At 38.2% G+C, this 22,381-nt stretch overlaps 1 protein-coding gene across 2 annotated transcripts in view; it reads left to right on the top strand.

Moving 5' to 3' along the window:
- The window catches only part of TBC1D5 (TBC1 domain family member 5), a 322,093-nt gene that overhangs the window by 285,324 nt on the left and 14,388 nt on the right, over positions 1–22,381 (top strand). For both annotated transcript variants that reach the window (XM_086614565.1, XM_086614564.1), the window contains one exon: positions 12,249–12,348. In XM_086614565.1, coding sequence (XP_086470691.1) covers positions 12,249–12,348 — 100 coding nt within the window. The remainder of the gene's footprint in view (positions 1–12,248; positions 12,349–22,381) is intronic.

Genomic DNA, 22,381 nt, shown 5'->3' with positions numbered 1-22,381 from the left:
AAATCAGGCTATTGTTTTAGCTGAGGTTTTTTTGAGACTGAAAGAGTTTCTGTGTTTGAGAGATTTTTTTCCCACTGAAATAAATTGTAGGTATGTGTTTAATAGCTTGATTCTTATTTTAGTCTGCGTTTGGTTAAATCAAATCATTCCCTATAAAAACAACAAAACTTGTACTTCTGTTCTTTTAACAGTGTAGTATAAATGGTGTCTCTTTACAGTCCCTTCATAATCACTATACTTAAGTTTTACCCTCCTTAAACTTTGAACAATGTAATCAGAGATTCTAAAAACCCTAAATAATAAGATCCTGCTCTGGTTTGCTTCCTCAGTCATCTTAGGAATCATATCAAAAGTCAAATACATCCAGCCTGAACAGAGAAAGGTCAGGGAAGCTTTTTCGCAACTGATGCTTAAAGTAAATCTGAGTATGAGTTTAACAAAGGATATACTTTGAGAGTCCTTCCTAAAAGACTGTGTATATATTAAACTGAGCTTATATTAAAATGCTTATTCAGGCAGCAAAATTAAGAAGCATAATTTTGTAAGTACATGACACTTGATCAACGATTTCAATAACATTCAACCCTATACTTTAGTAATATAATATTGGATCACGGAGCATGAACTTTAGTCATTGCAGAATATCCATATATTAATCATTCTGTATCCATACCCATATGCATTCAAGAATACTTACCGCATTGTTTCAGAGAGCTCGAAAAATCATAAAATGGTGGGAGTTTTTCCCCTGCTCACGTTTCTCCTACATTTGCCACAGTGGACTCATGCAATCTTAAAAGACCAGCAATATGTGTACCAGATAGGTAGAAAGCCCATCAGATGTGATACTGAAACATAATGGAGGAAATGGGTTTCTCATTCGCCTATGTGTTTTTTTATAGCTATTTCCAAAATACTTACAGTCATACCATCAAAATTAATATCTCTGTTTTATTATTTATGAAGAAATATTCCGATATGATTAAGTCAACAATGTCACGAGCAGCATCAAGAGAAACCTTTTATCAGCATTTCTGTTCAGAGGGATAATTTCTATTACCCTACAGCTCTTTCTGTTCTTATCTATTCCCTTACCAAGTGAAATACTACTGATTTTCTCAGTTGTTCAGTACCTACTCATCCACAATCAGTTACGCAAAATGTTTTGCATTTCATAGATCTTTCAGCTTTTCGTGGTTTTTGGTTTTTAAACTGTCCCATAGGGCAGTGCCATAGGGCAGTGCCAGCAGGTGGACTTGTGCGGGCATCAGGTAGGTAATTCCCACTTGTCTTGTGTCTACTTGAAAAAGAGGTTTCTTTCCATCTCTACTTTCTTTGTCTCTAGGCAAGAGCTTTCTCCATTATTTATGTTTATGCTTCTCCATCTTCCTGCTAAGGAGAGATTATCTGAGCATAGGAGCGGGTTATTTTTAAGAGGAAAACACACCCAGGTTAGATGAAAACAAGTCCTGCTCTTGCTCCAGTAGCAGAGTTGTTGGTTTCTAGCTCTGTGACAGGGAGGCTGATGCACCTGGAAGCTGTTCCACTAACAGGTTCGACAGTGGGGCTGCTTTGGAGGATGTCCAAGCCTGCGGTCCTTTGCCACTAATGTCTCCCGGCAAGGTGGGACGTGGCAAACTAAGCCGACTCCAACAGTGCAACACTGGCAAATTGACTTTGAACTGCTTAAGATGGAAATTCAACAGCAGGAACTGGTGTTTAGAAACTGTGAGCCAGAGTTTCAGCTATTTTCAGGATTTTAATTGAAATGAAATGGATCTGTCAGGGGGCTCGAGAGATCCTCTGAGGCTCCATCTTTCACTTTCTTCTAAATGTCACTATATGTAAATATTTTTAGCTGTTTTAAGAGACACTAAATCAAATAAATAGATAATTATACATCAACACAATAAAACAGATATTTTGCCTCAAAGTCACTAATCTTTTTAGTAGGGATAATAAATAAATATTAATTATAAATAATTTTTTTTTACCTTTCTGTCCTCATAAAACCTAGAGGGCAAGGAAGAGGATCAGAGTTACTCTAGTTTGGAAGAAAAGGAGAAATAGCTGACCACAAATTCTTATTTCTTTTATTTCAGAAAAGCTACAGATACATAATGCCTTAAAATATGCATGTATATGTGTTTCACACATCTTCAAATTTAAAAAGAGTAAGAAAAACATAATTTTTCTTGCAATTTAAAAGTGTGGGTCTCCTTTAACAGTTCTAACTCTAGAGTGTTAGAAATTTGAATGTTGGAAGAGAGAATTCCTGGGTTGTTTGCTGTTCTGAATCAGAGTTATAACCCTTTCAGTTTTGCTGAGTTTTGGTCACTGTTTTATGTGGGGAGGGATTTAAGTATGGAAAGGCTTAAATTTTTATTTATTCATTTAATCTTTTATCAATAATCTGTTGGTTCTGTTTACATGTGCATAGCTTGGGAAAGCATTGTGTAGTGCCATCCCTTTCTATGTTGTTACTGAAAGCACACAGAGGAAGTCAGAATTGTACTAATGCCCAAAAATATGTGCCTTTGCAGGTGAATGCCTCCTAGTATTTTAATTTATTGGCAAATTTATCTTGGTTTCATCCTAGCTGAACATTTTTATCTGTATTATAAAATTGCTTTCTTGTTTTTGATACTTGTTTTCAATCAAAGTCCTCCAAATCAAATAATGTAATTTTTTTTTTTTTTTACTTTGTTGGTGCATAACCTGATTTAACTTGGCTCCTAGGAGGCACAATGGATTTTTTTTGATCTTTCTTTCATCCTTCATTTTATTTTCTTATTTTTCTCAGTCTCGTTCCCCCACCCCTTTATGAGGGTTGTCACAGACTTACGTTCACTAAAGATTATGGAGTCGTGGTTCTGTTTCAGGCTTTAAATAGGTAATTATTCTTCTGAGTTTATTTCTTTGAGCAGAAGAGGATGCATTGTGCCCTGAAATGTTTTAACTTTGACAGCACTGCATTTTGAACCGAGACTTCTAGGATTACTTTTTACCTAATTCATTTGTGCTTACTCTGATGTTGTCTGATGTACTTTGAGACATACAGTACTACCAGAGGGCAAAATTTCTGTGCGGGAAAGCAACAGGTCAAAGTAATGATAAGGCGGACAAGAAGAGAGAAGAAGAGTATGCTTCCATAGGTTTTGTATTCCCTTTATCCTTCTTTAAGATGGATAGCTACACCACCATTTCCTTTATTAATCTGACAGAGAACTTGTTTGTGTTTTAAGGGCTCTAATCTAGGAAAGCATTGAAATAGGTATGTAGCTATCAGCAAGTATGAAGTTGCTACTCTTAGCAACTAGCACTACTACTACTAGCACTATACAGTGAAATTAAGAGAGTTTAAACGAAAGAAAAGAAAAAAGGAAAGAAAGACATTCCTACTTAAGGTACCTCATACCATACTGGAATTGTAGAAGCAGTCCAAGTTAAAATTGTGTAAAAAAAAAAAAACCATGAGCAGGAGTTAAAATAGTGTAAAATAAAAACATGACTCAAGTTCACTGTGCATGCAGTCCAAAGGAACAAAACATATGTCTGTAGTATTTATCTGAAAATACAGTGCTTAAAATGTTTTACATGGATGAAAGGATATTCAAAAGAATAAAAAAACTGGCAGTTGTGAAAATGTGAAGAACACAAAACATGAGTGGGATGTATTTGGAAATATATTAAGCATGGGGATACTTCTGCTAACACAGGGACGCAGAAATATTGACAGGTTCAGCACAGCACATACCCTCTACTTCTGCAGGAATACCCAAAAGCAGTATGTGAATTTCTTTGTGTCCTCTCAGGGTAATATATTAATATCTGAAATAATTCCAATTTGTGCAAACATTCCACAAGTAGCAAAATTCTCAATGTAAAAGTGACAATATATATTCCATCCCTGACTCTGATATGCGTGGTCAACTTGCATCTAATCATTTCATAGCCCCATCCACAGATAAGAAACTTTCCTTGACCATCTGTGAAGCAAATGCCTTATGAAAACTCTCCTAAAAAATCTACCTAACGATTGACAACGGTTTGGTTGCTAACATGCTGAAGCCACATCTATAAGACTGACTAATATAGCCATATTGTTTCCATGTCCTCCCCGTATGTGTGCCTCTAGCCATCTGTTGTCTCTTGGCTTACACCTCTAAGTCCTTTAGAGAAGCGAGTTTTTTTCTTTATGTTTGTACGGCACCCAGCAGAGCGAGGTCTTGGTCCTGATGGTGCATCCATAGGTGATACAGTTAAGTAATAGAAAAGTTAAATTAGTAAATTAAATAAATTAAAATTTCGTTTTAAATTCCACTGCATGTAATTCATTGTTCAATAACAGTGGTTCATGGTTTAAATGTCAGCATATACTGCAGACTATTCTGTGACTGGCATAGATCATAAAAATAATATAGGGGTGTCAAACCAACATTCAGTTGTCAGGGATTCAAGATTAAAAGATTAAATCTTGTATTTAATTGATAGATTAAAAAATGAAAGCTAAATAAATTCTTACAAAACGGAAACAGTAACCACTGCTTTTTACTCCAGGGAGATTTGCATAAAATTAAATGAGAAGCAATTTATGCCATGCATCCGAATCTTGTTTGACATGTAAAATGCTACCAATATCCAAAAGGTATACTCTGGGTATATTTTATGAAAAAGCGCTTAATACTGGTAAGAGCTTTAGCAAGTCCCTGGCTTCAGGATTTCCTTCTATTAATCTCATTTTTCCCCACTATTTTCCTCCAAATGTTTCAATACTTCATTAGCATTATTTTCTAATTTACCAAGAGCTCAGGGGATGTTTCCTTAGTGCTCTTAGTATGAATACTGAAAGAACTGAAAATGTGACTGGGCAAATTAGTACAGGAAATGTCCAAACACTATTAGCTACCAAAAAAAAAAAAAACATCTCCAGTTCAAGAAATCCCTGATCTGTAAATCTGTGTAGCCTGAGAGAGTATTCTGGCCAGTACCATTACATATTTATATCATGATATACTTTTTTCGTTACACTTCACCCAACCCATCATTGACCAGCATGAGACAAGACACCAGGAAGACCGAGTTCTCCAGCAGTTCTGTCACTTTTTGGTTTAAGTTTTTAATTGCAACATTATTGCTTAAACACCTTAAATACTGGTAAATACTCTTCTCTTTGAAGGTAATTTCTTTTCCTCTGTACTTTGCGATTGGTGGTGCTGCCAAGTTAATTCACATTCAGAGGGGTTCAGCTTTAAGATGCATGGAGTTTTGCCGTTCTGATTGTTCATGAATGCAGTGCTTGGACATATATTGTTTCAAGCCTTTGACAACAGAGTTTACTCTTCCTCAAGTCTCTACATGAGTAAAATATTGAAAAATACATTTTTTCTTTCATTTCCTGAACAGTAAACAGAAAGCTAAGTGTTAGTATGAAAGAAAGACGTTTCAGTCCTGATTTTGTGGATTCATATTCACTGTTTTCCAGCCCTTATACTTCTGTGTTAAGCTACATGTCATGTATTTGGAAGAAAACTTTTAAACTGATAAAAACAAGGTTAAGAAAGAGAAGCTTCTCCCAAAACTGTATTTCTTCAGACCTTGGCGTCTGTAGGATGCTAAATTCCAGTGCCGTTACCCATGTCTGCAAACCTTATTGCAGCTTGTAAAGTGATGAGCTGTAAAAGGATAGGATTACAATGTCAAAACTGTAAAACTTTCTGTAATCTGTTCTTGAAGGTGCTGACCACTTTCAGTTAGTCACAGCTGTTTTTCTGAAACAGTAAAATTTGATGAAAAATGGGGTATGATAGAGGCATCACTGATCTCATTATGAGCTCAGGAGAGAAGGAAGGATATAAAAAATTTATTTCTATAGCTGTCTTTGTAAAGGTGAGAAGATAGATGAAAGGAAAGGTAATAAAAAGGGAAGAGTGAGCTTTGGACAAATGGAGAGCACCAGAACTGTATAGATTGGGGAAAAAAATAGCAAAGAAATGGCAAATAATTAATCATAAAGGAATTGGCTTTCATGGCAAAAGAAAAAAGGAGATGTAACAATGTAAGCAAAGTTCTGGATGTGGATGAGAAGAAAGACGAATATGAGAAACAGAAATGTAAGTCAAATTTTTTGCAAATTCAGTCTTGCCACAACAGGGAAAATGGTTGGAGATGTGTATGTGTATATGGAGGTACTCAAATAGAGTCTTGCTTTGACTGGGTACATAAATACTACCCTGCTTTATATTGTTAGTGAAATGTGAATCAATGTAGTATCACAAATAATCTACTACTTTTCATTCTTGTATTCAATTCATGTTACTAATCATCTGTAAGGCTCTGCATCATCTGCAATATTGAAGATGTGGAAAAGTTTTTTGAGGACCCTACATTTTTAGAAAATATTATTAATTTGTTTTTCTGCAAGATTCCTTCATTACACTTGCACATCTTGGTCTCCCTTGTTAGATGCAGTAATTCCTTTGTTTGATTTGCTGCTTGATTTGTTTTTCTTCCTCATAATGCAGCTCCCAATATTAGAAAATGTTGAGCTTATGTGCTTTATAGGACATGTTGTTTGGTAAGTTGACATTGATTTTTTCTTTTGGTTCGTTATTTAAATGATTGATTTTTATTTTGTGGTCAACTGGTTAACCTTTGAGAGCTGTAGCTGAATGAGTTTGGACCACTCTTCACATGTTTCTGTTACTGTGTGTGTCAAATCAACTGAAAGGTTAATTTCTCAAGGAAGCATGGGCTATAATGTTTTTCTCTTGAATTACATTTGGTTGGTTCAAAGAATTTCTAAGTCTCTCTTCACGCATAAGAGTGATCAGATCAGCAATGCTATTTGTACACGAAATAAAAATGGCATCCAGGGTACTCACTGTCTCTGCATAGTGAAACACAAAAGCTAGCACTTAGAGAAAAGCACAGTGAATGCTGTCTGGACAAGAATCAAGAGCATCTGCTATAAATGGCTATAAATCAGTTGTTTCATCTATTACTGCTAAAGAATTTTACTTCAGAATACTGAAATAAAGGTTCTTTTTTTCTGAGCAGCTTTTTGATTTTGCTGCTTTCCTTTACAAAACATTAAAACATTCATAATTTGCAGAACAATTTTTAAAAGATACCATGAAAAGATTAGTCTTCGAAATGTTGATTAGAAGTGACCTCTGCTGAAGCTGCTACTTGAAGCAGGACAATCACTAACATTGGATCAGGTCAGTGACTTTGAATAGAGATTCTGCCACTTCTATGAGTAACCTTTTCCAGGACTGCACTGCTCTTCTAATGAAGAATATTTTCCTAACGGCCAATTTGAACCTTCTGAGGGGCAATTTTTGGCCATAGTCCCTTCTATATCATCTGCCACTGCTGGGAGGAGTTGGATTACATCATCTTTGTAGCTCCATGGAGTTGCAGGCTCCCAGCAGATCACCAAAATGAACAAACTCCCTCAGCCTGTCCTCTAGACCTGTAACAATCATAGTAGCCCTGCACCAGGCCCTCTCCGGTTTCTCAACATCCTTCTTGAACTGGAGCCCCAAACATTATTCAAAGTGAGGGCTCACAAGCACTGAGCAGAGGCAGGTAGTTACTTTCCTGGATCTGCTGAGCATATTCCTCCTATATGTAGCCTAGCGCATTGTTTAAACTATTCATGATGAGAGCACTTCGTTAGTTCATGTTCAACTCCACAGCCACTGTAGCCTCCAGATCATTTTCAGCAGGCCTGAAAAATAGCAAGTTCCTTCCTTGCTTGTACTGAGGCATTGGTTTTTTTCTCCCCAGGTGCAGAATTTTGCTCTTACTGAATTATCTGAAACAGGAACTTCAAAAAGATTTCTTTTGCCTTGGGCTTCCAGTGTCTCATGGTGTTTCTGAATTGAAGTTCTACCAGTTAGCACAGCAGACACATCTCCCAATTTTGCATCATCTGAAAATCTACTGAGTGTACATTCAGTCTCCTCATACGGGCTGTTGACGAAGATACTGAACAGTATCTTCACAGCAGTTCATTTGTTCTTGTGCTCGTTTCCAACCACTGACTGGACACCAAACCATTAACTCTACTCTTTGAGCTTGGAGTCTGACCAATTTTCAGCACACCTGCAATCCTTTCATTCAGTCCATACATTCTCGTATTATAAATGATGATACTTTTGGAAATAAGTGTCAAAAGTGTAAGTAAAGTAAAAATATATTGCATTCACTCCTCTCCATCTGTGTGGCCATTCATTTCATCATAGTGGGCAGACACATTGGTCAAGCATTATTTGCTTTTGGTAAATCCTTGTTGAATTTTCTTGATTATTGTCTTGTCCTTTACATGTTGGAAATTAATTCCAAGAGGACATGCTCCATGATTTTTCAAGGACTAAGGTGAGGCCAACCATCATATAGTTTCTTAGATCCTCTTTCTCACTTTTCTTTAGTATGAATGTAAATTTAATCTTTCGCCAGTCATCAACAATGTCCTGTAATAGCAGTGGGTTTTCATGGACGATAGCCACTGGTATTGCAATCACAGAATCAGCTCTTTCAGCACCCATGGGCATATCCCATGTGGCCCCATGTATTTGAACACATACTACTTCTTCAGGTATTCACCAACCTATTACTCCCCAACTCTTAGCCATCCCTCTCCATCCCGATCTGTACATGCAGAAGTCTGGGAGCAGATTTTGCCAAAAAAAAATGAGAGGCAGAAATCGTATGGAATGCTGCAGCTTTTTCTATATCATCTGTCATTATCTTATCTCCCCTAGTAAGCAATAGACCTACATTTTCTTTGAACTTCCTTTTACTGCTCTTGTACTTGTAAAATCTCTCTGTGTTACCTTTAGTGTCCGCCATTAATTTTAGCTCCAGGTGGGTTTTGTCCGTCCTAGTTTTGTTCCTCTGCCCAAACAGTGATTGTGTCCTTGTCCTTTGTTTCCTGCCTTTGTTTCCACATGTGTACTCTCTGTTTCCACCATTTCCATCTCCATAAGTGCTTTTCCCATTTTAGTTCATTAAGAAGCTCCTTATTCAGGCAAGCAGACCTTCTGCATACCTTCTCCATATGTGCTGCTTACTCATGTATTTCTAGGTTAAGTTCCTGTTCTACGACAAATGAGGTTGTCCCCACTAGATTATCAAACCTGTTCACAAAGGTGTTCTTCCATCTCTTTGCCACATGGATCTATTCTCTAAGTTGTCTTTCCTCATCAAATGAGGTGCCACAAGCAAAATAGTTGAAGCCCATTTAGTGCCACCAAATATGTAGCCATATGTGGTCTACTTGATACATCTGCTGCTATCCACACTTTTCCCTTTTGCCATAGGATTAAAGAGAAACACCACCAGGATTCCTGTCCCCTTTGCCATTGCCCAAGAGCCGTACGGTCACTTCTGAATTGAAGTGGTTTCACATCACCATGTCATTGTCAGAAAAAAGTCAGAACATTAGGTGACCCCCAAATGGTCTTTCTGCAACATAAATTAAGGCTCCAGGCAAGCAACAAACCTCCGTAGTTGATGGGTCTGGATAGAAGAGAGTCACCAGCTACTCACTGTAACTCATTGCTTTGTCTTGGTAGCACTCTGATACAATGTCCAACCTGGATTCTTCTGAAGAAGCTTGTTCTTCCCCTCTGGTGCCTGGGCCCTGCGCCCCTGGTCAGTCCTGCTGCCAGAAGCCACAAGCTTCCAGTTTCCACCTTCTTAGGAGCGCATGTCTTCTTCCCACTGCATCTTGCCTCGGTTGCACCTTCCCTGTCTGTTGCATAAGCTTTTACACATTAAAAGATCCTATCAATCTCCTGTTTTGTCATCCCTGGTGCAACAAAACACACTTGCCTCTTCTTGTAGTTCCTCACCTGCCCCTGTGGCAACTACAACAGAGCAATCCTTCCTCCAGGGGAGGTCACCCTCTGGAGTCCATCCGCACAGAGGATGCCACAGCACCACGGGTGACAGTAGGAGCAGGAGTTATGTCTGGTAGCAAGTCATTAGCATTTGGGTGTTGTCTTCCTGTGCACACATCACATCTGGGTCTCTCGTGTGTCGAGTGCCAAGTTAACGGTCTTGCTTATTTGCACATCCTGCTGGCAGCGCTCCTGGTGCCCTTCCTGAGGGTGCCAGGTAAGTCAGGAACTCCAAGTGCCCTCCTTCAGCCTTGTGCAAGATTTCCCACTTGGCAGGAAACTTCTTGCACTGCCTCTGAGTTCCCAGCCAGAATACCCTCCTTTGTGAGTGCTGGATCTGCTGAACGTTTCTGCTCCCCATGCTGCATCCGAACAAGGTGAAAGAGCGGTGGATGTAGTTTACTCAGCACCAGTCTCACTTGCCAAATGAAGAGGTACTGTTGCATAGTTGAAAAGGTTAGTTTCAGAATCTGCTCAAGTGGATAGAGCTGTCCAAAAGCATTTTAAAATAAATTTACTGAAGTTCTGATTCATGAAGAGGAAAAAATAGTCTGGGAAACATGAAAATACTTATTACCAGAAGTTAAATTTTCTTACTCTCTTGTAGGCGATAAGCTGGGTTTCAATTACTGGCTAACGATTTTAGAATTTGATTATGTTATTTTGTAGTAAAAACTCAAATATTGTCACCTTTCCCTATCTTGTAGCTGCAGTTGCAGTGCAATGGCAATTTAAGATTTATGGTGGATTGTTTCTAGGAAAAGGTCTTCTGCAGGGACGTTGCTTGAATAGAAATATCAAAGCAGATATGCTTCTATAGGCTGTGACAGAAGTGCAGACTGCGAATGAGGTTACTCTTTCAGCAACTATAAATTGGCAATATAAAATCAATCCTTTTGAGGCTTAAGTGGTCAAAGTAAAAGGTTAAGTAAAATGAGGTGAAGGTTTATTAATATAAGGAAATTGCAAAGAAAAAAATGTTTAATGTCTGTAGACTGTAAATGTGAGGAAAAAGTGAGTAGGGAGAAGGTGATATTGCTAGATCTTGCAAAATTCTACTGTTAAATTTCTTTTTATTTATCAGTTGATTTTGGATATGTGCTATATTAGTGCAAAGTTTCCTTTGCTTGGCTCTCACTCAGTTTCTGATGGAGATTGAGATCACTTGTACATTTAAATCAAGATTCATTCATTGTCTTTATTCTTGCTGATCAGTTTTGGAATTTTTTTCATTTGAAATGTAATTCACACTCTAATGTTCAGCAATCTCCATCAAACAAGAGTATGATAAAACTGCAAAACTCCTGAGAAAAACAGCAGGCTAAAACGTTATTTTACTTTTATCTACTTGAATTCCAGCACATATTTAAACAAAAAACTGCTTAATACTATATGTGACTAAACTTTGAAGGAATTTTTCTAAAGGAGCGGTGAACTTTCTCTGCAGTATGGTCTTTAAAGTAAAGACTAGATGCATTTGTTAACTGGCAAAGAAAGGAGTTCAAAGAAAAATTCTTAACCGAGCTAGTTCCCATTTCTTAGACAGGGCATATGACTAGATAATAATGCTTCTCCCAGGCCTTAAAATCATGAATATTTTTTTTAAATTACACGATGCATATTTATTAAACATAACTTGATAATTTGAGGTAACTTCTTTATAGTATGTGAGTTGAAAATAGTTTTCACCTAAATATTACGTAAGACATTGTGTGGAAGTGCAGTTGGCTGGGCATAAAAGTACAGGGGCTTTATTCAAGTAGAGCACAATGTGGTACATGAATAAATACGCCAACATATATGGCGTAATGCATATATGGCCATAATGCATCCTTGAGGTATGGCATTAGGTCTCATTAAATATACGCCTTGAAATAAAAAAAAAAGAAGAGAAGAATTTTTCTGAGGTTTCAAAGGAATTGAAAATTACTCTGCCAGAAATAGGAATTTTTCTCATTTGGTGAGTTTTTTCAGCTGTGGCTGTGATGCTGTGTTTGCACAAGCAAAACCAAGTAGCTAGCCTGTAAAAGAAATATGAATTGTTAACCTTTCTTGCATGAGTGTAGACAATTTTTATTAGATTCTTTAGAAGGTAAAAGAGTGGTATTAATAACTGCAACATTAAAACCAAACCTTATTTCCATTAAATGACAAAAGAATTTTAAACTCTTTTAATAAATACAGATTGAAGGTGATTCTCTTTATTTCCAAAATTTTCTCAAGAACAAAGAAGTAGGAAAAATTACAAGATGTCTAAGCATGTCAAGGGTTAGCTTCCCAAATTTACTGTGTATCATAAAAAGGTGTTTCTTAATGCTAATAATCTCTTAATTGCAGGAGGAGGAATTGGAGGCCCAGATCTCATTCCTACAAGGACAACTGAATGACTTGGAAGCCATGTGCAAATATTGCGCGAAGATGATGAACACACATCTTGGTAAGTGCAGTACCCTACATTAACCTGTAAATCTTGTTTGTATTAGAACTAAAATAATATTTTTGTAGTACAGTGTATATTATCTTTTAAGTCACAAAGAAAATTTAATTGATGTATCCAGTTGTTTTGTCAGATGCTGACAACCACTGTATCTTTATACTGTCAACTTTTAAACTTGGGAGTACATTCACCACTGATGATGCTAAAAAAAAAATAGAGGCATTTTGGCACAGATGACCTTTGTCTGTTCCCAAGATTTCTTGTACTATATGAGACATGCTGAAGCTCACATGTAAGCCCGTTTGCGGTTCAACAGTCCAAGAATGACACTTGATGCATGCAGTGGTAGTTGCATAAATTCATATGCTTTCATTAAATCTGCACAATCTATGCTGATCACCTTCAGTATGTAAAAAATGGATTATGGTAGGCTGACTGTTGTGTAATATTTTGCTCAGATCAGGAGCAAGATTCTTTAGAAGGTAAACTCCATGTTAAAGGAGTAGTCAATACATTGGGAACAGAATCCGCAAAGACTCCAATCTAAACTTTGACATACATTGCCAAGACAAATCAGAGAAAGTAAACAAAAAGCTTCAATCAATTCAGGTGTAAATATACTTAGCTATGTTTTGATAAAAACGGCGGTTTATAAACTGTTGGACTGAAGTCCAATGTGAAAAAGCCCTGTTATTAAGAAATCAGGGCACAACTGCAATAATTTTGAGGTTTATTCGTTGCCTCCAACATCACAATCTAAGCAAAATAATTTAAAGTTGAGTATTTCAGCGGGTAGAATGAAGTATGTGACACCTAAGTTTGCCAGGTCAAAAAAATCGGAGGTGAAAGCCATATTATACTTGTATTTTCATTTTCTTTTATGCGAGTGTTTTAGTAGCCGCTGTTATGAGCCTAGGAAAAGCTATAAATACCATGTTATTTGAAAGTTTGGAATCACAGCCTTCAAAAGCCAAGTGTAAACCTCTAACCCCAACAGCTTTATTGTGGTATATTCCTTCTGTGAGGGTACATGAGCAATGATAAGACTAGAAGCAAGTGCAAGGGATAAATTATTATATACTGAAATGATGGGGGAAAGATTACTGTGTCAAGAAGAAAAACTGAAGTTTCTTTCCTTTAGCAAAGAAGATGAGGAGTGTTGTCGTGGGTTAGGCTGACCCTCCCACGCAGTCGGTCACTCACCCTCCCCCACCCCCAGGAATGAGGGAGAGAATTAAAGAAGAAACGGGAAACCCGTGGGTTGAGATAAGAACAATTTAATACAGATGGTTTAATACACAGTGTAGGTGCTCACCACCCCCTCGTATGTGAAGCCCGTCTCGTCCCGAAGCTGCAATCCCGGACGAACGCGAGGCCCCGAAATAGAGAGGGGCAGAGAGAGAGAGAGATAGTACTCCGAGAGTGGGAGTACTGGGAGAGAGAGAAAAAAAAAGGCAACAGAGCAAAAGCGCAGCAAGCGCAGAAGAGCAGACGCGGCGAAAGAGCCAAAGCGCAAAAGCCCTTCTGTCCGGCTGACCCTCACCTTTATACTGGGAATGACGTTGCGTGATATGGAATACTAATTGGCCAGTTTGGCCCTCAATCTTAAGTTCCACCACAAATCACAAGGGGAATCGTGTCCCCCTTGACCCAACTATGCTCCCCCCTTATCCTGCCGTGTTTCTGCACTCCGACACACTGAAAAGTCCTTGGAGTCTCAAACATCAACTTGCTATCAGCATTCTTCTCAGAGTGAGCCTCTGAGTAAAACCAAAACACGGAGCTCTTCTAGCTGTTAAAAACTCTGTCCCAGCTAAAACTAGGACAAGTGTTTAGCAGGGGTATCAGTTTAAGTACAAGCTTTTGCATTTCACCAGCTATGGCTCTGGACTAGAGATCAGAATAAACCCAGACAGAGATGCTTGAAGTAGTCCACCTTTTGGCACTGTATCCATGAAAGGAAAGCAAAAGATTTGTGATAATATCCAGATGTTAAACTCCTTCTCCCAAACATATTAGAAATGAAAACGTTCAGGGCCAGTAGTCTCCCGAGAGCATCTTGGAGCCATTTGTAACCCTCACAGGAGAGGGAAAGCCATCCCCTATACAGCTTTGGTGGCGAGGGTGCGCTGGGTGCATCGTGGCACCCCTGCAGCGCTCTCAGAGCCTTGCAGCCTCGTTTCTTCTGAGTCCCACTCCCTGTACGTCTTCACAATATTCCTGCACATCTTGTCAACATCATGGGCTATTAACTTTGTAAATTTGGGTTACACTAATGCATTTCAATCCTATAGAGATTAACAGTTAAGCGCAATAAACAGAGCACGAGGGAGACTGATACCACCAACCTGCACGGCTTCTGCACTTGTAGCAAACTGATGAGGTTAGATATCCCCAAATCAGCCAGCAGATAATCCATGGGAAGGCAGGAAAAAAAACACCAAGGCTCTTGCCAATATGACCTGTGCAAAATTCCTTCTGACCTGAAGTCTGTCCATCGCATTCATCCCGGTGATCTGAGTAGCACTTGCCAGCAAGCTGTCCAAGAAAATGAATTCTCTATAGCATCACAGAGCACCCGCTGAAGATTATCTTCAGTGTCCATTTGCTGCTCAAGGCTTCAGGGAATGGCCACAAAATAAAACTCAGAGCATATCTGGTCATTTCTGGGTTAAGGGGAAAGCTAGTGAAGGCTGCTGCTGCACCTGGCCTGATTCTCCTCCACGTGTCTCTTGCCCATGAAAATTGCTTCATTTCAGAGACCACAGAGCAGATAATTATGAGTTATATCACTTCTCTTGTAATCTGTCAGGGCACTTAATTTCAAGGATATTACTTCTTCCTGTGAGATTGAGTTTTTCTGACTTCATCATCCAGCTTGTGGCTCTGCTAGCATTCTTGATAGCAAGGTTGAAAATCCTCATTTAACTTACCTATACTCGGTGATTAAGTAACCCCTCAACACTGTCTCAGCTAGGTAGGACACTTTAAGATTCATTTTATATGGGTTGCTTTTTAGACACGATCATTTTCGTGGTCTTCTTTTGAATTCTTCAGAGGTTTCATACACCTCAAACAGAGGATTTTATCCAGTAGGTAAAATCAAGAAATGTTTATTTCCATATGTGTTCTTTCCGTTTTATTATATCAAAATTCTCTTGCCGTTTGACTTTTTAGCTGAATAATTCAGGTTAGTCTGCAATGTACACTGTTTTCTTCTACCACTTTAACTGCAAACTTAGCCATCATACATTTAATAGTTATGAAAATTATTGATAAAAACAGACAGGTATGTAAAATTTGAGGAGCTTTCCAGAACCAATGTCTTGAATAAAGAGTTAGCGAACATGTTTAAGAATTATCAATAAATCACATTTTTAGTCTTCCTTTTAAATTTGACAAAATTTAAGGTTCTTATTTAAAAAAAAAAAAACAACACATTTTTTTAGATTGACCTTTTAAACAGAGTTTTTTGGACTTTATTACTCAACCAATATTCTTTCTCCTGTATTGACTGTGTTACATTTGCAGGTCACTTTTTAACAAAACAATATTAATTCAAGCTTATAAAAATGCATATCCAGCGACCATTCACCACAGAATTATTTAATTGGTACTATAAATCAGAGTGTCAGATAATTATAGAATGTTTTTTCTGTGGTTTCCAGTGAAACAATTCAGAATTTTTTGGTCATCTTTTCTCAGAGTCTTTCCGTTACGGGGAGTATCCTGATGACAGTCAGGGGCAGTTACTTCATGACAGAGATGTCATGTGTTGTAGCTCAGAAATGATCAAAGTAATCTATTGATTAATGATCAAAGCCATCTATTCTGTTTTGAATCCCTAGTAATTTATAGCAAATCCAATTATACTAAGTGTATTTTCATGTGGTGTCTTTTTAGAAAATATTTTGGCTTAATTAAAATCTCAGGCAGAATTCTCCTCTTTGCCATGTAATGATACTACATTTCTTTACCAGGAGCATTGTATTTCTGTGGGTTTCAGCAGATATCTGCTAATAACTGCATTTTCTTTGCATAGAGCATGAAGAAAGACCAGAGGGACAGAACAGCAGTTTTGATTTTGTTCATATATGCAAAGATGCTTTCATTAAATGTTTATCTCCATCTGTAAATAAACCACACAGCTTACCATACGGCAACGACATAATTAACTGCTTGTAATATCAGAGGATGTTACCATGGGGATGAATGATGGTTCTGAAATATTACTACTTAGTGCTATGTGTAGAAATTAGGAATAGGTTTTTGATTATGAAAACAGACAAAGGTCATTCTGTGACCTTTGTCTCCTTCTTAGGGCTGTGCATTAGAAGGAGCTTCACATTTCTTCCTCCTCTCCTGAAGAACTGCTAAGGTGGAATGCCTTCTAATGCCTCCAAGGACAAACGTTTAAATTTTTGTATGTAAAATGGTGAGACTGTAAAGTAGATTTTACTTCTGTTCCCACCCTGTTTCACAAGCTTGTGAAGAAAGAAAAAAAAATCCTGTGTTCAATTTTTCCATTAATGAACAACATCCAATCTTGTAAGCCTATCCTGCGGCTTTGTTTGCAATATAAATGCAGAATATTACTCAGCTGATAGTGAAAAAGTGTAGTTGCCATAGCTATTATTGCTCCAGCATCATCACAGATACATTTTCTTGATGGTACTTTTTCACATACACTGGCCTTTTTCAGGAAATAATAGTGTCCCTGATGCATTCAGTAATATGGTAATGTTCTTTGGCATTTTTCTTTTTGTGAGGTACTTTTCTGCTAGTGCACATAAATACCTCAAGGCTCAATGATTCAGAAAGCTGTAATATACCAGTTAAGTATTACGATATTATAACCTGTCATAATGTTATTTAGTTTTTGAAGAATTTTGATTGTTCCCTCCTTTTGTTCACTATGTGGAAAGAAAAGCATCAAACTAACAAGTGCATTCAGAAGAAGATTTTCCCTGCTAAATGTGACCTCTGTCTGATGTCTTAGAGCAGATCACGAATAATTTGTTTGAGATGTGCACCCAAACATCACTGTATCTGCTGGAAGGCTCCTCCCTTGTCCTTCACATTTGACATGGAACTGAGTTTGAGGTGTTAGTTCAACGTGAAGTTGATCTGGAGAGTCTCAAAGAGCAAAGCTCCATTACCTCCCTGGCTGAAGCCATCACAGTGCTGTTAAATGGCTGTTCAAGTGACACCAGTTAATGACACTGCCATCTGACACCATCTGCTATTCTGGTATCTTCAGGGTTTGGAGCGTGTCGGCACTGGCCCAGGATTAAAGCACAGCCTCTTAACAAAAAGTAAATCAAAACCCTGGAGAAGTCTCAATCTTCCATAGGCAAATACTAGTAGGGGAGATGGTGAAGGATGTTTAGGAGCTTGCCAGTTTTGTTCCAGAGAGAAAAGTGCTAGATTTTAAAACGCCCTCTGTTTATAAGGGACAGAACCCAATCCATCACTGTTCTCTGAGACAGAAGAAACTACCATTTGTTTCCAACGGAGACATAGACTCAGGCCTCCAAATATGTGAAAGTTTACCAAATAATTACACATGTAAAGTACAGGAAGTCCTTTTCACTAGAGGCAATTTAAAGGAACATTGGTTCAGTATTAACTGGGATGTGGAGATCTTTATATAGAAAGTATTCTTTTTTGAATGGCAATTTATCAGGTTATGAAAGTAGAGAAACTAAGGTCATTCCACACTTGCTTTTGCTTAAGGGCAGCACTATGTAAATGCAGAAGGTTGCTTCCCCAGCCAGCTGAGATTCAGAAACAATTTAGGTGCTTTCTCACAGCATACTCAGCTAATAAGCCCTGCAGACTCATACGAGCTGTACAGAGAGTTAGCTCACAGGGTTCTGCCCAGCATCCTAGAGGTATGTGCAAAGGTACCCAATTATACAGAAGAAACATAAGTCTGCCTGGTTTTATTAACTTCATCTTTGTACTGCTACTGCTAAACTTGAGCCAGCTGCTAGACGTACATTCAAGTGGGTCTCAGAAATAACTTGCTCAATATCCAGAGTTTTAAATCACTTCTTGTCTTGGAGGCAACATCACAAAAAACCTCTCGGCTCTGACGTGCGTCTAGTAAGTTTGAGCTTAAGCATCCTGGCTGCGCTAAGCCAAAGCAAATAAATTCTTCTCTGAGCTACCTGTACAGGGCTGATTGGGTTGTCCTTACGGTACCTTTACGGTACCTTTTCTGATGTGACTTCTGCTATCTGTGGTATGTTGCTATGACCTTTACGATACCTTTTCTGATGTGACTTCTGCTATCTGTGGTATGTTGCTATGTCCTTCACCAGTGTTCCAGTACGTCTCTGCCCCTCCAGTGTGGATTATGGCAGGGATGTGGAAAGATGACGTTTTCATCCCCCATTCTTCTAAACAGCACCAGCATTCTGCCACTGAAATGACACGCCAGCTCTCAGCTTTCGTAGGTAGCCTGTAGATATTGGTATATATTTACAAACTGCCCAGAAGCTGAGCCATCACAGTAACAAAAAAATGATAGCTAGTCCTTTGCGAGCTCTTTGGATGGGATCACAGGACATGTCCATGACACAGCCATCAGGCAATGCTGGAAGACGTGACATTCGTTTACACTTACAGTGCCTGACATCTCCCAGACAAATCTTAGTTGGAGGACTCATTAAATGCAGTTTGAAACCACCTTTTCACTGTCATTATTGCGAACACCTTGAGCAAGGGAAGAAAAATATAAAAATATAGGAATAAAAACTTACACAATATAGCTGCTAGTATGATTTTAGTTATTATGTGAAATAAATAGCACCTTTAAAGGCTTAATTAGGCTGACTTCATCCATCCCTTCTTTAACAATGAATGCGCTTGTTAGAAGGATACATTTCATTATAAAGATCATTTGCAGTGGAGGAGGAAGAGGAGAAAGTTGACTTAGTTGTTCATTATTTAGGGGCTGATGTATAGCCCAATATAGATCCGGATGCAGTAGTTGTAAAATATATGCAAGATAGTACTGAATTCTTGTTTTATGTATCATGTGATGAGATGAAAGGTTATGACATTTTTGAAAGGATAAAATGAAATGAAATTATTCTGCTGCCCTCGGTTGAAATGAAATACTTTATCATTTGTTGAAGCAGTAAGTGCATTAAATGAGTTCTCTTATGCTTGGGACATAAATAAAAGAATCCATAGTTTATAAACCTAGTGTGATTAGAAATGCTATAAGTAAAAAAAGCCACATCAAACACAGCCTCATGAGTCTAAAAGGATTGCCCCTTTGGTTAAGAATAATGATGTAAAATAACCTATAAAACATCTTATAAATAAAGCACATTAACAAATTTATTAAACTGAATACAGGAGTGGTTACTGGGAAGCAAATATTTGTTGTATAGCATAACTTTCAGACTCTCGCTTCTGGTCATGCTATCTATATATGTAGGAAGAATGAAAGTGTGATTCTTCATGCCCCATGAATTTAAACTACTTTTTTGTCCCTTGAGGATAACTCTTAAGGTCAAAACCACACAGTTCAGCTGATAGAGAGCTACTTTCTTTCTACAAAAACTGTGCCAATGCTGGAAGTCCAACTGCAGTAGGCACCTACAAACCCTTTCATCCTGGCAGACTGAATGAAAAGGAGATTAAAATGATGAAGCTTATGCACCCCATCATTACCTAATCTAACACCTTTCTCTGCACATTTCAACAAATTGCTGTCACAGTGTTTACTTCCATCAGGTCCTTCCTTCTTTCCATTTGCGTGGTGAATATCTCCCTGCTGCTGATGGCCACTGACAATCCATCCTTTCCTTGCCGGCATCTTTTAGGCAGGGATTTCTCTTCTGATGTCAGCTTTAGAGGAATAAGACCTTGGCAGAAGCTAAATTCTGGCATGACTGAATTGTTAATTTCCCCATTACTTCCATAAAGATCTTTGGTATTATTATAGCTGAACCTTACCATAGTTAAGCTTATTTGTTTTGCTTATTATTGTATTCTTTGAGATCCACCTTTAAATTAAATCATCATAACTATGAAGACAGGCTGAGAAAGTTGGGGCTGTTCAGCCTGGAGAAGAGAAGGCTCCGGGGTGATCTTATAGCAGCCTTCCAGTACTTAAAGGGGGCCTACAGGAAAGCTGGAGAGGGACTTTTTACAAGGGCGTGTAGTGACAGGACAAGGGGCAATGGCTTTAAACTGAAAGAGGGGAGATTTAGATTAGATATAAGGAAGAAATTTTTCACTCAGAGGATGGTGAGGCAGTGGAACAGGTTGCCCAGAGAACTTGTGGATGCCCCATCCCTGGAAGTGTTCAAGGCCAGGTTGGATGAGGCTTTGGGCAACCTGGTGTAGTGGAGGGTTTCCCTGCCCATGGCAGGGGGGTTGGAACTAGATCATCTTTGAGGTCCCTTCCAACTCTAACCATTCTATGATTCTATGTTGTAACCATCCAGCTGAGCAGGGGCATATATGAGACATTTCTTTTGCTCTTCACACTTTGTTCAGCCTTTCATGTTCAGAATATATGTCATTGTTAAAGGAAGGGCATAGAGCTACTTGAATGATCCCAGGCAACTGTTTTCGCTGAAGAGGACTGCAGTAAGTTGATGGACCAGGTGACATGGAAAAGTGCCTATCTTCAGAAGAGAGCAGCAGCATGACTCAAAACTGTACAGAGGTAGCAAACAGAAAATCAGTACATTTATCAAAACCGCACAAGACATTTGAAAGTGCAGGGAACTGAATTAAGGCAAACAGTGGAAAATGGCTTATCTTTAACATGCATTTCTGATTATTTTTATTAATGTGAATGTAACCACTCTTCACAGCTCGGGTTAACTTGCTTTTCAGTTATAACCCCAGCACAAATCCGGCACTACTGTCAGTAATCCAATCCTAAGGACTTCTGAATCAGTGGTACAAATGTGCCTCGGGGCTCACAATTTCTTTTTCTTTTTTTTTTTTTTACTAGTTTAAGTCAACACTAATGTAAATTACAATCTTTTCTACTAAGCAAGTTCATTCTTTTCTGACGTCCAGCTTCTCAGACAGAAATTGCAGTTGCCTTATGCAAACCCCAGATACACTCCGTGGATATTTAAAAAGTCTTTAATAGTGTAACACTGATTTTAGGAGTACTGCCTCATCTCCTCATGGCACGTTTGACACTAACATGTTTTTCTATACGGAAAAAAGTTTGTAACGAACAGAGAGAATATAGTTAATAGATTGAGATTCCTTAAATGAAGGAAAAACCACAAGGTAATAATAAAAGTCTCAAAAAAATACCAAAAAAAAGTTATATAATAGATGTGAGTAATTAACACAAAAAACTTGGAATGATATAGAGAGGTTTGTAAATCACCCCCATTCCTTCTTCCCTGCCTCCTGGAGATGGCACTTCAAGTGTCTTTGCTATATCAACCTCTATCTTTAAAGAGAACTGAAAAGTCCTATAGCTGTAGTCAGGACCTATAATTTCTTTGTGTACACTACTTGAAAATCGAAAGCACTTGTTTCAAACTGCATATTCCTTCCTAATAAAGAGTAGTCTTTGATTTCAATGCTTTAGCTTTTCTTCCAGGTTAGAATAGCTGTAGAAAACATACTATTTACTGAGCAGCAGCCCGAGTAAATACGTTAGTAACGTGTTGGATGTATATAATATCATCTCATTTGCCCAGAGAGGTGGTGGATGCTCCATCCCTGGAGACGTTCAAGGCCAGGTTGGACGAGGCCCTGAGCAACCTGATCTAGTTGGTGATATCCCTGTTCCTTGCAGGGGGGTTGGACTAGATGACCTTTGAAGGTCCCTTCCAGCCCTAACCATTCTATGATTCTATGATTCTATGATCTCCTGTGACAGTATCAATTGTCTTCATTGATGTTCAGTTCACCTCAGAAGAAACAAAATCTATCCAAGACTTAAATCGTAGGTACTCTGCAGATTTTAATCTGAAATAAGTTGAAACATCCTTTTTTTCTGAGTGGTGGCACAATTTCACCAGCTTCACAGCAC

Source organism: Tauraco erythrolophus, chromosome 7 (genome assembly GCF_009769465.1).
Source record: "Tauraco erythrolophus isolate bTauEry1 chromosome 7, bTauEry1.pri, whole genome shotgun sequence".
Lineage (NCBI taxonomy): Eukaryota > Metazoa > Chordata > Aves > Musophagiformes > Musophagidae > Tauraco > Tauraco erythrolophus.
Note: the sequence above shows the minus strand (reverse complement) of the source record. Positions and strands in the feature narration are given on the sequence as shown.